Source organism: Ascaphus truei, chromosome 16 (genome assembly GCF_040206685.1).
Source record: "Ascaphus truei isolate aAscTru1 chromosome 16, aAscTru1.hap1, whole genome shotgun sequence".
Taxonomy (NCBI): Eukaryota; Metazoa; Chordata; class Amphibia; order Anura; family Ascaphidae; genus Ascaphus; species Ascaphus truei.
In genome coordinates, this window is record NC_134498.1 from 33,620,912 (window position 1) to 33,639,464 (window position 18,553).

At 41.6% G+C, this 18,553-nt stretch overlaps 1 protein-coding gene and 1 long non-coding RNA gene across 4 annotated transcripts in view; one reads left to right on the forward strand and one right to left on the reverse strand.

The window, feature by feature from the left end:
- Window positions 1-699: 699 nt before the first annotated feature.
- LOC142467425 (uncharacterized) lies at window positions 700-1,359 on the forward strand. The gene is made up of 2 exons (XR_012788391.1): window positions 700-1,027; window positions 1,177-1,359. It is a non-coding gene; the product is annotated as an uncharacterized LOC142467425 (long non-coding RNA).
- A 3,726-nt stretch (window positions 1,360-5,085) lies between these two features.
- The window catches only part of ARHGAP36 (Rho GTPase activating protein 36), a 51,356-nt gene continuing 37,888 nt past the window's right edge, over window positions 5,086-18,553 (reverse strand). For all 3 annotated transcript variants that reach the window (XM_075573089.1, XM_075573091.1, XM_075573090.1), the window contains 2 exons: window positions 7,314-7,456; window positions 5,086-6,845 (listed from right to left, as the gene is read on the reverse strand). In XM_075573089.1, the coding sequence (XP_075429204.1) occupies window positions 6,583-6,845; window positions 7,314-7,456 (406 nt within the window). In that variant the 3' untranslated portion in view covers window positions 5,086-6,582. The remainder of the gene's footprint in view (window positions 6,846-7,313; window positions 7,457-18,553) is intronic.

Below are 18,553 nucleotides of genomic sequence, written 5' to 3' on the forward strand. Positions count from 1 at the left end.
GCCTCCCTTCCCCTATAACTGGTCAAATCAGACACCCCTGAAAATAGATAGCAAACATACAGTGTAGGCTAAATACAGCTAAACAGCTAATAGCAGGGTAGCAAGAATTCACTACAGTCAATGCCAGTAGTTCAAGTACTACAAGAAACCGTGGGCAATGGTACACTAAAGGCTGAACACAGCTTGCAAGAAAGCAGCTTGCAAAGAAGCACCAGGAGTCCACAACAGTCAATGAAAGGTTAATGGCAATAGCAAATGAAGACAGTAATCAAACCCTGTGGCTCTGCTCCTTGTGCTCGTGTGGAGTGCCTACGCTGTATGTTTTCTATCTATTTTCAGGGGTGTCTGATTTGACCAGTTATAGGGGAAGGGAGGCTTAGGGAAGTACCTCTGGGACCTTTTGGACCAGGGGGAATGGGCCAGATGAAGAGGTAGTCCCTCGAAACGTCGCCCCCCTTGCATACTTTCCGTTCTCCGTTTTTTGTGTATATTCCTTGTGTTTCATGTTTTTTCCCTTTTCCTTTCCCCACCCCTCACTTTGTGACATGCCCATTTGTGATACTGGTTTCTGCAAACACATTTGATTTATTTCTGGTTTGTTTTATTATTAAATGTTTATTCTGCATTACAACTTTTTTCATCATTTAGCTATTAGACAGTGAGTGCTGGTACTTACGTAGATTTGTTAGTACCCACTTAATTAATGTTTGTTCCCCTGAGAATCTGGTGCCTTTGATAAATAAGCCTAAACATTAGGTCTCTCATAATAGCATTAGAGTGCAAGCTCTGTGGGGCAGGCATTCCCTTCTCCTCATGCTTACATACACATGAAATGTTTGCATATGAAACTCCCTGTAATTTTTACTTGGCGCAATAGGAATATACATAGTAATGAGATGTCTCTGCTCTTGTCAGTATGATTCTTTCTACTGGTTGGATGGAAGGCGATGGGGCTACACAAACTGGCATGCCAAGGAGCCCAACAACCTTCTCGGGCCAGAGAACTGCTTAGAGACTAATTACAACGGTGTGTATGTGAATGCCAGTGCATGTGATTGGCTCCCTTGAGCGCCATATGGACTAGGAACCCATAGAACTGTTCTGGGCTGATTCTTTGTAGGGGTGGCGTTAGGATTTGGGGTCTCACATCCCTTCTCTCTTCTTTGTCTCACACAGGAATCGGTCACTGGAATGATGTTAGGTGTAATAGAGAGAAGCCATTTATTTGTCAACGCAGAAAGTGACCCCAGGAGCACCCTGTCCATCCAATGTCCCCTGCCCTGATCTGACTTTGATGTGACATGATTGTAAAATGGATTTAATTATCACTGGATTAAATAAACTCCATAGAGCAAAGATTGGGTGTGTCCTGTGTCCCTCTCTATCAGGTCTACTGGGTCACTATGAAAAGATACTGGGGGGAAAGAGGGGTAACAGGGCAACTGGTTAAGACAACTGGGGCAACAAGAGGGGGAAAAACGGGGAACTACCGTATCTGAGCTGGATAAAAAAGATGACTATGTTACTTACCTAGCTTCCTCCTTCCATCGTTACCTCTTCCCCTCTCTCACTGTTCTGGCCCAAGCACACCCTAATAGATGAGATGGGTCAATCAGGTTCACTCAATTCCATATATCAAGCAGGAGAACCTTCTTACTTGCTGAAGTGTTTATTTGGGGCAACAACATACACATAAAAAGGGGGGAAAGTACTGAGGGAACACTGGGACATGAGAGCAATGGAGGGGAGGGGGAGCTATAAGGGAAGTGAGCATCGTTACAGGGGAGTGGGGGTCTTTTTAATATGTATTGAGGGAGTGGGAGTCTTTTTATTATGTTTTGGGGGAGTGGGGGTCTTTTTAATATGTATTGAGGGAGTGGGAGTCTTTTTATTATGTATTGGGGGAGTGGGAGTCTTTTTATTATGTTTTGGGGGAGTGGGGGTCTTTTTAATATGTATTGAGGGAGTGGGAGTCTTTTTATTATGTATTGGGGGAGTGGGGGTCTTTTTATTATGTTTTGGGGGAGTGGGGGTCTTTTTAATATGTATTGAGGGAGTGGGAGTCTTTTTATTATGTATTGGGGGAGTGGGGGTCTTTTTAATATGTATTCGGGGGTGGGTGTCTTTCTTTTTTTTCAACTTATTTTTTATTGACACTTTTCAGATTGGGATACAGAAGATAATGTAGGAGCATTAGGGATGTCATACAGCAAAAATCAGGACAAACACAGTCAGGACTCACAGATTCAAATATAACAAATAGCCAGATTGTTGAGGGTCTCCTTGACATCCCACAGTAATTCAACAGCTACTGTAAATAATAATGGACATAACAGACACAACAAAACAAGGGAAAAGAGGGGCATGGAAACATATTTTGTAAGGGTCTAAGTTATTTTTCTTGTATGCATCAGATCAAACCAAATGTTCCTAAGGAATATTTATACAGAATGTTTCTTACTCTATCTCTATTGGGAAGTGGCTCTGGGTCAGACCCGCTCAACCAAGTAGGATCGCCGTCTCCCATCTACATCCATGCCAATTCTCTGATATCTCTCTGGCACCCTTCTCTGGCGAACCATGGATCCCAGATCTGGGAGAATTTGAGGCTGCTCTCGTCCTGGAAAGCAGTGAGTTTTTTCATCATAGAGATGTGCCTTATTCTATGTTTTTACCATGGCTATTGAGGGGGCTTCCTGTTTTTTCCAGGAAGCCACAATACAGCATCTCGTGGCTGACATGATATGAGAAATCAGTTTGGCTGAGGCTCTTGGTATATTTTGGACTGGTCTGCCTAGTAGGGCAGACCAAGGGTCAGGTCTCAAGTCCACATTTAGTAGACTATTAATAAGTAGATAGACCCGTCTCCATAGGGGGACGAATTTTGTCAGTTCCACCAAATGTGTGACATTGAGCCATTTTGTCCACAATCTCTGAAATAGGTCAGTGAGTGGGAGTTAAATATCGCATGAAGCCTAACTAGTGTCATATACCAGCGATATAATAATTTATAGGAGTTCTCTTTAACCACCATGCAGATCAAACTTTTTGCCGCAGCCTCCCAGATATCCGCCCAGTCTTCATCATCCAGGACCTCACCCAGCTCTTCCTCCCATTTTAACATATAGAAATATTTGTTATCTGTCCCAGAGCTAATTAGGGAATATTATAAGGCAGAAATCATGCCCCTCTCTTGAAATCTATTCTTAAATAGAGATTCAAAATAGGTGCATGTAGGAGGATATCCCGCCTCACAGAACTGAGTGACAAAATGTTTAACCTGTAGGTATCTGAATACTCCCGAAAGTGGCAGGTTCCTATTTTTTTGTAGCTCTGGGAATGGAATTATCTCAGTTTCGGTGAACAGGTCTCCCACTCTGGTAATATCAGCTGCCCTCCAAACTTGGTATCCACCCACCGGTCTGCCTGGGTCAAAATCTGGGTTACCAAAAAGCGTGATCATGAGGGAGCTGACTTTTGTCAGTTTAAATGTCAGACAGTCCCAAAATGTCAGTGAATGTCTAATCACTGGGTGAGAGATAGTGTTTGTTGGTCTGCTAGATTTGGTCGGCCATATGAGTTTTAATATCTACTGGTTTGCATTCTCGATATCTACCCAGCCTCACATCTGCGGCTCAGAGTTCCAAACCAGAATCTGATTCAGCTTGGAGGCCTGATAGTATCTCACCAGGCTAGGGAGGCCTAGCCCACCTTTCACCGTGGATCTATATAGTACCTCTCTTTTGACCCTTAGGCGCTTCCTATTCCATACAAATTTTGTGATGTTGGATTGGAGGTCCTCCAGATCTCTAGCCGGAATCTTAATAGGGAGAGTGCGGAAAAAGTACATTATACATAGGAGATTCATTTTAATAGATGCAATTTTGCAGATCCATGATACAGTACGTTACATTAACCCCATGTTTCTAGATCCTACTTCAGGTTTTTAATTAATTTGGGATAATTGAACATATATAGAGTTTCATATGATTTAGTAATGTTGATTTGAAGATAGGGGATATAATGAGATTGCCGTGAGAATGAGGGTCAAAAATACGTCGGCCGCAAATAACGAAATGTTATAATTAATATTCCCAATAGTTATCCCAGATATGTTGGGGTTTAACCTGATGGAGGCCACCAGGGGCTGAATCGAGAGTGCAAACAGCAAAGGAGACAGGGGGCACCCTTGCCTAGTGCCATTAGTTATTTGTATACTGTTGAAGATGAGGCCAGCGCATCAGACTCTAGCTGAGGGGTGCTGATAAAGACCTCTCTGATCGCTTGTTGGAAGCACCCTGCGAAACCCATACGTTTAAGTACAGAGAATAAGAAGTCCCAGTTGAGTCTATCAAAGGCCTTTTCAGCGTCTAGAGAGAGGCATAGGAGTGGTGCACTCCCTGGGCTCGCTGAGTGCGTCAAGTCTACAATGCGGTGTACATTATCTGCGGCTTGTCTGGTAGGGATAAAACTCACCTGACTGTGGTGTACCAGATACGCCATGTACTCATTCAGCCGATTGGCTAGTATCTTGGCAAACTATACCATAACCATTGTGGCATATGTTTAGGGGTTGGGAACTGGACAAAGCCAGCCAGCCCGATAGATAGGGTCTGGAGTGTTTAGCAAGAGCTCCCTATGGAGAGTTGGTGGTTTTTTTATGAGTTTTGTTTTGCCGTAAAGGGACAGTGTGCCCAAATGTTTGTGTTGTGGAGAAATAAAACCACTCAACATTTAGTTTTCCCTGAAACTGCACGTGTGGATTATTGTCTGACCTCGCCTACAGGCCGTCCTGCCACACTCCTGCAAATAGATGACATTAGCTAGCTCCCTTTTATTATTAGAAAATGCTGTCCGGTGTTTAGCCTGGCTGTTGAGCCCTTTAACATTATGAGATATGATCTTAAAGGAACCCATCATAGAGACGGTTGAGTGTAGTTTGTTTATCTCTTAATAGTAACCAGTAAGATAATGAGTGTGAACATGAGAAGTGTAAATACCGGAGAATACAATATATGGACTTTGGGACCCGGTGGTTACCGAGGGTGGAGGGAGACACACAAGAGGGAAAGGAGCGACAATAACTGAACAAAAATAACATTTTTAAAGGAAAAAAAAGTTTGGGGCCACTGAGTGGCTCCAATGATTAGGACTCCTGCCTGACCAAGTTAATGGCTTGAGTCAAACAATAACACGGGTTAAACACCCGCGAAGTAACACCTGCGGCCGCCCATCCGCAGCCCCAAGAATCCGCATTTTAGACAATAGGTAACCTACCCTTATCTAAAAAAAACATTTTCTCCCTCCTCGCTTACTGAGAGACCGGACGCAAATCTAACTTTTGGAAAGTTCGGGGCCCTAGTTTTCTTTTAAACATTGTGATATATGTATGAAAACATTCAGAGCTTTAAAGCAATGGCTCTGGCTTGTGACATTGCAGTAGTATGATCACATTCTCGGCTCCTAGGAGCTCGGGATACCTAATGAGGAATTGGATCATACACAAGGAGTCAAATTCAATAGACTCATGGTTTCTGGCCGCCGTCATGATTGCTTCTTTTGTTCTGTAATAATGGAGGCGCAGGCTAACATCCCTCAGTTTGTCTTAATTAGGGGCCCTAGGTCTCAGCGCCCTGTGCGCTCTATCCATTAGCATTGAGATTCCCCTGCGCCGCATCCTGCCCTGCACAGCATTCTGCAGAACATCCTGCCCTGTCCCCTGCGGTGCGTCCTGCCCTGCTCACATCCTGCGGTGCGTCCTGCTCTGCACACATCCTGCGGTGCGTCCGGCCCTGCACACATCCTGCGGTGCGTCCTGCCCTGCACACATCCTGCGGTGCGTCCGGCCCTGCACACATCCTGCGGCGGGTCCTACCCTGCACACATCCTGCGGTGCGTCCGGCCCTGCACACATCCTGCGGCGGGTCCTGCTCTGCGCTCTCTGATCTGTCTGATTTGGTTGCTGTATCATTGAACTGAATTAAATAAACGCTAAACCTGGTCAGCTTTGTCTCTCCTGGGTAATGGCAGTGACATCACCCAAACCACGATGACATCATCATGGTATCAGCAAGGTTAACAGTGACATTACAGGGAGCTGATGAGGTCACCACAGGGTGCTAGGTCACGTCAGTGACATTACAGGAGCCTATCGTTGGGTCACCATTGTGCGCATGACAGAGGGGGAAAACGCTGCTGTTGTCATCAAATGAGCCAGTGATGTCACGGAGGGAGCTAGCTCATTGGGGGAGGACCTGATGATGCCAGCTCCGGGTGTAGTGTAAGGCAGTAATGTCATAGCGACACGTGAACGGATGATGCGATAATGCGGCACTTACATGGCACACCGAGCCAGTGATGTCATAGGTAGCCATTGTTGTCAAAAAGCCAGTTACAATGTAGACAGCGATGCAGTGATGTCATAGACTGGGCATGCTAGTGATGTCATAAGGAAAGAAAGTGATGCCATATGGCACATTGTGCGTACAACTCCCAGTTCGTGAAGCTCACCCCCCCCCCCCTCTAATGTTCGTCCCCTCCCTGCTCACTCCGCGGAGTCTGCCAGTCGCCCCACCTCTCACGTTAGGGTGGGGTCCTGGCCTGAGTGGGGAGCCAGGGTTTCCGGCCTCCATCTGGGGTCACCCGGAAAGCGTGTGATGTCACTGGCGAAGGGGAGTCCAGGCTGTGTGGGGGGGTGGAGGAAGCCGTCCGGGAGAAGAGAGGCAGGAAGCGGGGGCGTGAGGGCTGCTGGGGTCTCAGAGGAGGAGCCGGGGGGCAAATAGAGAGATTCTCCTGAGAGCGAGAGGGGCGACGGTAAGACAGGCGAGAGGAAAACTCCAGGGGACCTGGGGGAGAGAGAGAGGAGGAAGAAGAAGAGAGAGGGGGGGAGAGATTTGGGGGTTAGAGAATGTGGTCGGGAGAATGTGGGGAGGAGAGAGAATGTAGGGGGGTTAGAGAGAGAATGTATGAGGCAGAGAGAGAGAATGTGAGAGGGAGAGAGAGAATGTGGAGAGGGGGAAAAGAGGGATGGAGGGAGGATAGGAGAGAGAAAAGGGGAAAGGAGAGAAAAGGGGAAAGGAGAGAGAAGGAAAAGAGAGAGGGAGAGGGAGAGAGGGTGAATGAGAGCACCCACCACCCTAAAAAAAAACCACAATCAATTCATTATAATCCTAAAAAGATCTCACTAATTACCACCCCCTCCCCCTCCCCCATTACACTTAAACTTGACTCCCTGCACTGGGTATTTATGACCATAGTAACTTGTTCACCAGATAATATGTAGGGTGCAATATTATTAGGGTCATGTGACTCACCAGTTCTGCCTCCAGTGCTCAGGAGCTGAAGCAGGGTCTCCAGGGGGCTGTGCCCCCTCAGAGAGGGGGTTGACTGTGGGGACCCCAAATCTCGGCTCCACTGCAGCATGTCAACTGTGCTGAGACACCCCGAATCGGACATCCTGCAGGGGGAGGAGATATAGGGAGCGGTTATATGAGGTAATAGGAGGAGTTATAGTGAGAAGTTATATGAAGCAATGGGAGGAGTTATAGTAAGGTTTTATGGGGTAATAGGAGTTATCAGGCGCGGTTATATGGGGTAATAGGAAGAGTTATAGGGAGCGGTTATATGGATTATTGTAAGGAGTTATAAGGAGAGGTTACAGTTGTGTGAAAAAGAAAGTACACCCTCGCTGAATTCTATGGTTTTACATATCAGGACATAATAACAATCATCTGTTCCTTAGCAGGTCTTAAAATTAGGTAAATACAACCTCAGATGAACAACAACAACACATGACATATTACACCGTGTCATGATTTATTTAACAAAAATAAAGCCAAAATGGAGAAGCCGTGTGTGAAAAACTAAGTACACCCTTACTGCTTCCATAGGAAGTAAGATGCTATGTAGCAGATAGGTGCTGCTAATCAAATGCCCTTGATTACTTGATCATCAGCAAGTGTGACCCCCTCCATAAAAGCTGAAGTTTTAGCAGTTTGCTGGTCTGGAGCATCCAGGTGTGTGTTGACACAATGCGAAGGATCAAAGACATCAGCAATGATCTTAGAGAAGCAATTCTTGCTGCCCATCCGCTTTATTAGTTACTGTCACCGTCAGAAGCGGTAAAGCCATTACACAGAGTTATGCTTTAACGCTGCAACTAAGACTGTGGTGACATCTATACCAATACTGCCACCTCTGGCATTAGGAGCAGTGATATAAGCTTAAACGCGGCATCTGCCATTCCATATTTTTATCTGTACAAGGAGGAGTCATTGGGTGCTACCAATCCACCAGTCCTCCACACGTATTCGAATAGGCTATGGCCTTCAGCCCACACACATTTATTTGTGGACTGTACCCCTAAGCAGTAGGACTGTGTGAGAACTGCGTGTAACTAGTGTATAACACACCAACCCAGTGGCACCATATTATCCAGGATTACAGCAGTTCCTAGATACCGGCATGTATGCTATTCAGTTATACTAGGGGGTCTATTATCCAGCCTAATATCAGGTACCTGTCGCTATATGAATGACATCCTCTTTGTACATTGCGTCGATCTGTGTTTCATATAACACGGCTATCACGTGTGTTTGTTTATGTCCCCCCGTATATTTTATAACAAACCAATAAAGGTTAATTTTTATATGATTTATCAACCCAACCAGAATTGAGTGCTAGTTTTAGGGACTCTTTCCTTGCTTCGGCAAGATCTTGTTAAACTGCATATAGTACAACTGATGTGACCTCCTTTGGAGCCGGGAAAGGAAGGTTTTACCCACACTCCAATATCTGGTTTCTATAGATTTACACCTTCATTTGTCCATTTTCAAATGATACACTATTGATAGTGGCTAGTGTATTCTTTGTTTTGTTATATGGATTATTGATACATATTGTCCCATGATACACCCTGTTTGCCCAGGTTCATGCATCTTACAGACGCACACATCTGGCATCTAGGACAATTATTGCTTATTAACTCTATTGTTATGAACTAATATGTAACTATAACAATACTCCCCTACTTCCTCTCCTATGTGACCGGTTTCATTCATTGTTCTCATTCTTGCTCCCCCCTCCCCCCCCCAACCCCCACAATGCTCAAAACACATTGTTCCTCCCCCAGTGCCTTTCTTTGATTGGCCACTTCCCAAGTGCTTCACATTTACCTAACTCTTGTTGTAATAGATTGCTCCTTTCCCCAGTGGTTCCACTCGATATCGTTCCCAGTAGTAAGAAATCCATTGTCACCCAATTATTCCTAATCGATTGTAGTGGGGATATTGTCCCTTTCCCTGTTGCTTCCTAATCTTATTGTTCCCTCAAAATCTGATTGCTTCCTTCCCACTGCTCTAAAAATATACAACTCTTGTCACAAATGCTAACAAATGACCATCACCATTACAAATGATTCCCTCATTATCCATACTCTTTACCTCTACACAGACTGCTCCAACACTAACGGACACCTTCATCGACTATCTCCACTGCTATTACCCCTAACCATTGATGAACTACCACTGTTCACCCAACCTCACAAATCATTATCAGTCCCTCACCAACCATCCTCTCCTCCACCCCGTCCTATCCTACCCTTCATCCACTCCATAGCACAATCACCTGTCCCTCCTTGCTACTCATCCTCCTTCCACGCCACTCCCTCCCCCCTCCTCCTCCTCCTCCTGCCCTCCCTTCCCCCAAGAGGCTCTGCCCCACCCATCCCTTCCTCAAATGCCACCATCCTTCTCAATCCCTGTACTAACCACAAGCCAATCTCCACTCACCATGCCAACCCCAGTCGTATGTATAAGGGATATAGTCGGTGATGCATTGGTATGTATTAGGGATATATTCGGTGATGCATTGGTATGTATTAGGGATATAGTCGGTGATGCATTGGTATGTATAGGGATATAGTCGGTGATGTATTGGTATGCATAAGGGATATATTCGGTGATGCATTTGTATGTATAAGGGATATAGTCGGTGATGCATTGGTATGTATAGTATAAGAGATATATTCGGGGATGCATTTGTATGTATAAGGGATATAGGGGCCTATGCAGAGAGCAGCGAATTTTAAAATTGGCGAATTTATTAAAAAGTAGCTTTTTTGGAGAGTTTTATTCTCCATATGCAGAAAAGTGCGAATTCTGCTATGTTTAACATGGATGTGTGTGGCGAGTTTAAATTGGCGAGATGCGCGCTTCAGAAACGTGTAAAAACAAATTCGCGCCTTTTTTTTCCCTTTGCAATGGCCGCGAGCGGCAGCTTCTTGCCAGTTTTTTCTGGCGAGGCAAAAAGGAGACAATCGCGCCATTTTATTGGCGCGAACAGCCGCTAGATGCCGTTCGCGCCTCTCTGCATTAGGATATTTTTAAAACTGGCGAGATTGAGGTTCTCGCCAGCCGCGAGGCGAGTTTTACAAATAGAAAATAAAAATTGGCGCGTTTTTCGGAACTCGCCATTTTCTGCTGCTTTCTGCGCGATTTTCTCCAAAAAATGGCGAATTTCAAAATAGCGCTGCTCTCTGCATAGGCCCCATAGTCGGTGATGCATTGGTATGTATAGTATAAGGGATATATTCGGTGATGCATTGGTATGTATAGTATAAGGGATATATTCGGGGATGCATTTGTATGTATAAGGGATATAGTCGGTGATGCATTGGTATGTATAGTATAAGGGATATATTCGGTGATGCATTGGTATGTATAGTATAAGGGATATATTCGGAGATGAATTTGTATGTATAAGGGATATAGTCGGTGATGCATTGGTATGTATAGTATAAGGGATATATTCGGTGATGCATTTGTATGTATAAGGGATATAGTCGGTGATGCATTGGTATGTATAGTATAAGGGATATATTCGGTGATGCATTTGTATGTATAAGGGATATAGTCGGTGATGCATTAGTATGTATAGTATAAGGGATATATTCGGTGATGCATTGGTATGTATAGTATAAGGGATATATTCGGTGATGCATTGGTATGTATTAGGGATATATTCAGTGATGTATTTGTAATGAATAAGGGATATATTCGGTGATGCATTGGTATGTACAGTATAAGGGATATATTCGGTGATGCATTGGTATGTACAGTATAAGGGATATATTCGGTGATGCATTGGTATGTACAGTATAAGGGATATATTCGGTGATGCATTGGTATGTACAGTATAAGGGATATATTCGGTGATGCATTGGTATGTATAGTATAAGGGATATAGTCGGTGATGCATTGGTATGTATAGTATAAGGGATATATTCGGTGATGCATTTGTATGTATAAGGGATATAGTCGGTGATGCATTAGTATGTATAGTATAAGGGATATATTCGGTGATGCATTGGTATGTATAGTATAAGGGATATATTCGGTGATGCATTGGTATGTATTAGGGATATATTCAGTGATGTATTTGTAATGAATAAGGGATATATTCGGTGATGCATTGGTATGTACAGTATAAGGGATATATTCGGTGATGCATTGGTATGTACAGTATAAGGGATATATTCGGTGATGCATTGGTATGTACAGTATAAGGGATATATTCGGTGATGCATTGGTATGTACAGTATAAGGGATATATTCGGTGATGCATTGGTATGTACAGTATAAGGGATATATTCGGTGATGCATTGGTATGTACAGTATAAGGGATATATTCGGTGAGGCATTGGTATGTACAGTATAAGGGATATATTCGGTGAGGCATTGGTATGTACAGTATAAGGGATATATTCGGTGAGGCATTGGTATGTACAGTATAAGGGATATATTCGGTGATGCATTGGTATGTACAGTATAAGGGATATATTCGGTGATGCATTGGTATGTACAGTATAAGGGATATATTCGGTGATGCATTGGTATGTACAGTATAAGGGATATATTCGGTGATGCATTGGTATGTACAGTATAAGGGATATATTCGGTGATGCATTGGTATGTACAGTATAAGGGATATATTCGGTGATGCATTGGTATGTACAGTATAAGGGATATATTCGGTGATGCATTGGTATGTACAGTATAAGGGATATATTCGGTGATGCATTGGTATGTACAGTATAAGGGATATATTCGGTGATGCATTGGTATGTACAGTATAAGGGATATATTCGGTGATGCATTGGTATGTACAGTATAAGGGATATATTCGGTGATGCATTGGTATGTACAGTATAAGGGATATATTCAGTGAGGCATTGGTATGTACAGTATAAGGGATATATTCGGTGAGGCATTGGTATGTACAGTATAAGGGATATATTCGGTGAGGCATTGGTATGTACAGTATAAGGGATATATTCGGTGAGGCATTGGTATGTACAGTATAAGGGATATATTCGGTGAGGCATTGGTATGTACAGTATAAGGGATATATTCGGTGAGGCATTGGTATGTACAGTATAAGGGATATATTCGGTGAGGCATTGGTATGTACAGTATAAGGGATATATTCGGAGAGGCATTGGTATGTACAGTATAAGGGATATATTCGGTGAGGCATTGGTATGTACAGTATAAGGGATATATTCGGTGAGGCATTGGTATGTACAGTATAAGGGATATATTCGGTGAGGCATTGGTATGTACAGTATAAGGGATATATTCGGTGAGGCATTGGTATGTACAGTATAAGGGATATATTCGGTGAGGCATTGGTATGTACAGTATAAGGGATATATTCGGTGAGGCATTGGTATGTACAGTATAAGGGATATATTCGGTGATGCATTGGTATGTACAGTATAAGGGATATATTCGGTGATGCATTGGTATGTACAGTATAAGGGATATATTCGGTGATGCATTGGTATGTACAGTATAAGGGATATATTCGGTGATGCATTGGTATGTACAGTATAAGGGATATATTCGGTGATGCATTGGTATGTACAGTATAAGGGATATATTCGGTGATGCATTGGTATGTACAGTATAAGGGATATATTCGGTGATGCATTGGTATGTATTAGGGATATATTCGGTGATGTATTTGTAATGAATAAGGGATATATTCGGTGATGCATTGGTATGTACAGTATAAGGGATATATTCGGTGATGCATTGGTATGTACAGTATAAGGGATATATTCGGTGATGCATTGGTATGTACAGTATAAGGGATATATTCGGTGATGCATTGGTATGTACAGTATAAGGGATATATTCGGTGATGCATTGGTATGTACAGTATAAGGGATATATTCGGTGATGCATTGGTATGTACAGTATAAGGGATATATTCGGTGATGCATTGGTATGTACAGTATAAGGGATATATTCGGTGATGCATTGGTATGTACAGTATAAGGGATATATTCGGTGATGCATTGGTATGTACAGTATAAGGGATATATTCGGTGATGCATTGGTATGTACAGTATAAGGGATATATTCGGTGATGCATTGGTATGTACAGTATAAGGGATATATTCGGTGATGCATTGGTATGTACAGTATAAGGGATATATTCGGTGATGCATTGGTATGTACAGTATAAGGGATATATTCGGTGATGCATTGGTATGTACAGTATAAGGGATATATTCGGTGATGCATTGGTATGTACAGTATAAGGGATATATTCGGTGATGCATTGGTATGTACAGTATAAGGGATATATTCGGTGATGCATTGGTATGTACAGTATAAGGGATATATTCGGTGATGCATTGGTATGTACAGTATAAGGGATATATTCGGTGATGCATTGGTATGTACAGTATAAGGGATATATTCAGTGAGGCATTGGTATGTACAGTATAAGGGATATATTCGGTGAGGCATTGGTATGTACAGTATAAGGGATATATTCGGTGAGGCATTGGTATGTACAGTATAAGGGATATATTCGGTGAGGCATTGGTATGTACAGTATAAGGGATATATTCGGTGAGGCATTGGTATGTACAGTATAAGGGATATATTCGGTGAGGCATTGGTATGTACAGTATAAGGGATATATTCGGAGAGGCATTGGTATGTACAGTATAAGGGATATATTCGGTGAGGCATTGGTATGTACAGTATAAGGGATATATTCGGTGAGGCATTGGTATGTACAGTATAAGGGATATATTCGGTGAGGCATTGGTATGTACAGTATAAGGGATATATTCGGTGAGGCATTGGTATGTACAGTATAAGGGATATATTCGGTGAGGCATTGGTATGTACAGTATAAGGGATATATTCGGTGATGCATTGGTATGTACAGTATAAGGGATATATTCGGTGATGCATTGGTATGTACAGTATAAGGGATATATTCGGTGATGCATTGGTATGTACAGTATAAGGGATATATTCGGTGATGCATTGGTATGTACAGTATAAGGGATATATTCGGTGATGCATTGGTATGTACAGTATAAGGGATATATTCGGTGATGCATTGGTATGTACAGTATAAGGGATATATTCGGTGATGCATTGGTATGTATTAGGGATATATTCGGTGATGTATTTGTAATGAATAAGGGATATATTCGGTGATGCATTGGTATGTACAGTATAAGGGATATATTCGGTGATGCATTGGTATGTACAGTATAAGGGATATATTCGGTGATGCATTGGTATGTACAGTATAAGGGATATATTCGGTGATGCATTGGTATGTACAGTATAAGGGATATATTCGGTGATGCATTGGTATGTACAGTATAAGGGATATATTCGGTGATGCATTGGTATGTACAGTATAAGGGATATATTCGGTGATGCATTGGTATGTACAGTATAAGGGATATATTCGGTGATGCATTGGTATGTACAGTATAAGGGATATATTCGGTGATGCATTGGTATGTACAGTATAAGGGATATATTCGGTGATGCATTGGTATGTACAGTATAAGGGATATATTTGGTGATGCATTGGTATGTACAGTATAAGGGATATATTCGGTGATGCATTGGTATGTACAGTATAAGGGATATATTCGGTGATGCATTGGTATGTACAGTATAAGGGATATATTCGGTGATGCATTGGTATGTACAGTATAAGGGATATATTCGGTGATGCATTGGTATGTACAGTATAAGGGATATATTCGGTGATGCATTGGTATGTACAGTATAAGGGATATATTCGGTGATGCATTGGTATGTACAGTATAAGGGATATATTCGGTGATGCATTGGTATGTACAGTATAAGGGATATATTCGGTGATGCATTGGTATGTACAGTATAAGGGATATATTCGGTGATGCATTGGTATGTACAGTATAAGGGATATATTCGGTGATGCATTGGTATGTACAGTATAAGGGATATATTCGGTGATGCATTGGTATGTACAGTATAAGGGATATATTCGGTGATGCATTGGTATGTACAGTATAAGGGATATATTCGGTGATGCATTGGTATGTACAGTATAAGGGATATATTCGGTGATGCATTGGTATGTACAGTATAAGGGATATATTCGGTGATGCATTGGTATGTACAGTATAAGGGATATATTCGGTGATGCATTGGTATGTACAGTATAAGGGATATATTCGGTGATGCATTGGTATGTACAGTATAAGGGATATATTCGGTGATGCATTGGTATGTACAGTATAAGGGATATATTCGGTGATGCATTGGTATGTACAGTATAAGGGATATATTCGGTGATGCATTGGTATGTACAGTATAAGGGATATATTCGGTGATGCATTGGAATGTACAGTATAAGGGATATATTCGGTGATGCATTGGTATGTACAGTATAAGGGATATATTCGGTGATGCATTGGTATGTACAGTATAAGGGATATATTCGGTGATGCATTGGTATGTACAGTATAAGGGATATATTCGGTGATGCATTGGTATGTACAGTATAAGGGATATATTCGGTGATGCATTGGTATGTACAGTATAAGGGATATATTCGGTGATGCATTGGTATGTACAGTATAAGGGATATATTCGGTGATGCATTGGTATGTACAGTATAAGGGATATATTCGGTGATGCATTGGTATGTACAGTATAAGGGATATATTCGGTGATGCATTGGTATGTACAGTATAAGGGATATATTCGGTGATGCATTGGTATGTACAGTATAAGGGATATATTCGGTGATGCATTGGTATGTACAGTATAAGGGATATATTCGGTGATGCATTGGTATGTACAGTATAAGGGATATATTCGGTGATGCATTGGTATGTACAGTATAAGGGATATATTCGGTGATGCATTGGTATGTACAGTATAAGGGATATATTCGGTGATGCATTGGTATGTACAGTATAAGGGATATATTCGGTGATGCATTGGTATGTACAGTATAAGGGATATATTCGGTGATGCATTGGTATGTACAGTATAAGGGATATATTCGGTGATGCATTGGTATGTACAGTATAAGGGATATATTCGGTGATGCTTTGGTATGTACAGTATAAGGGATATATTCGGTGATGCATTGGTATGTACAGTATAAGGGATATATTCGGTGATGCATTGGTATGTACAGTATAAGGGATATATTCGGTGATGCATTGGTATGTACAGTATAAGGGATATATTCGGTGATGCATTGGTATGTACAGTATAAGGGATATATTCGGTGATGCTTTGGTATGTACAGTATAAGGGATATATTCGGTGATGCATTGGTATGTACAGTATAAGGGATATATTCGGTGATGCATTGGTATGTACAGTATAAGGGATATATTCGGTGATGCATTGGTATGTACAGTATAAGGGATATATTCGGTGATGCATTGGTATGTACAGTATAAGGGATATATTCGGTGATGCATTGGTATGTACAGTATAAGGGATATATTCGGTGATGCATTGGTATGTACAGTATAAGGGATATATTCGGTGATGCATTGGTATGTACAGTATAAGGGATATATTCGGTGATGCATTGGTATGTACAGTATAAGGGATATATTCGGTGATGCATTGGTATGTACAGTATAAGGGATATATTCGGTGATGCATTGGTATGTACAGTATAAGGGATATATTCGGTGATGCATTGGTATGTACAGTATAAGGGATATATTCGGTGATGCATTGGTATGTACAGTATAAGGGATATATTCGGTGATGCATTGGTATGTACAGTATAAGGGATATATTCGGTGATGCATTGGTATGTACAGTATAAGGGATATATTCGGTGATGCATTGGTATGTACAGTATAAGGGATATATTCGGTGATGCATTGGTATGTACAGTATAAGGGATATATTCGGTGATGCATTGGTATGTACAGTATAAGGGATATATTCGGTGATGCATTGGTATGTACAGTATAAGGGATATATTCGGTGATGCATTGGTATGTACAGTATAAGGGATATATTCGGTGATGCATTGGTATGTACAGTATAAGGGATATATTCGGTGATGCATTGGTATGTACAGTATAAGGGATATATTCGGTGATGCATTGGTATGTACAGTATAAGGGATATATTCGGTGATGCATTGGTATGTACAGTATAAGGGATATATTCGGTGATGCATTGGTATGTACAGTATAAGGGATATATTCGGTGATGCATTGGTATGTACAGTATAAGGGATATATTCGGTGATGCATTGGTATGTACAGTATAAGGGATATATTCGGTGATGCATTGGTATGTACAGTATAAGGGATATATTCGGTGATGCATTGGTATGTACAGTATAAGGGATATATTCGGTGATGCATTGGTATGTACAGTATAAGGGATATATTCGGTGATGCATTGGTATGTACAGTATAAGGGATATATTCGGTGATGCATTGGTATGTACAGTATAAGGGATATATTCGGTGATGCATTGGTATGTACAGTATAAGGGATATATTCGGTGATGCATTGGTATGTACAGTATAAGGGATATATTCGGTGATGCATTGGTATGTACAGTATAAGGGATATATTTGGTGATGCATTGGTATGTACAGTATAAGGGATATATTCGGTGATGCATTGGTATGTACAGTATAAGGGATATATTCGGTGATGCATTGGTATGTACAGTATAAGGGATATATTCGGTGATGCATAGGTATGTACAGTATAAGGGATATATTCGGTGATGCATTGGTATGTATAGTATAAGGGATATATTCGGTGATGCATTGGTATGTACAGTATATAGAAGAAAAGGAACCTCACTCGAACTGTATCTAACTGTGTGCTGCCTGGAGAGAGCTGAAAGAAAAAAAAAGTACACAGGGGTACTTGGAGGAAAAGAATTCCCTTATAGGCACACCACAGTACGGTAATGTCAGTGTAATTAAAAATAATCTTTCATTAGCGAAATTGATTAAAAAAAACTGGGCATCTAATATTCTAACAAATATAGATCACATACATAAAAATAAAAATGGATCACTTAGTGATCTTGTCTGTCTAGAACTACAGTAGGTACAGGAACAGATATCCCCGTCTAGACCAGGTAAGTATACATTCTGTGTATTTAGTGTTTGTACCTATATATGTACCTATAGAAGAATATGCTACCACTGAAACATATAGATACATGTGATTAG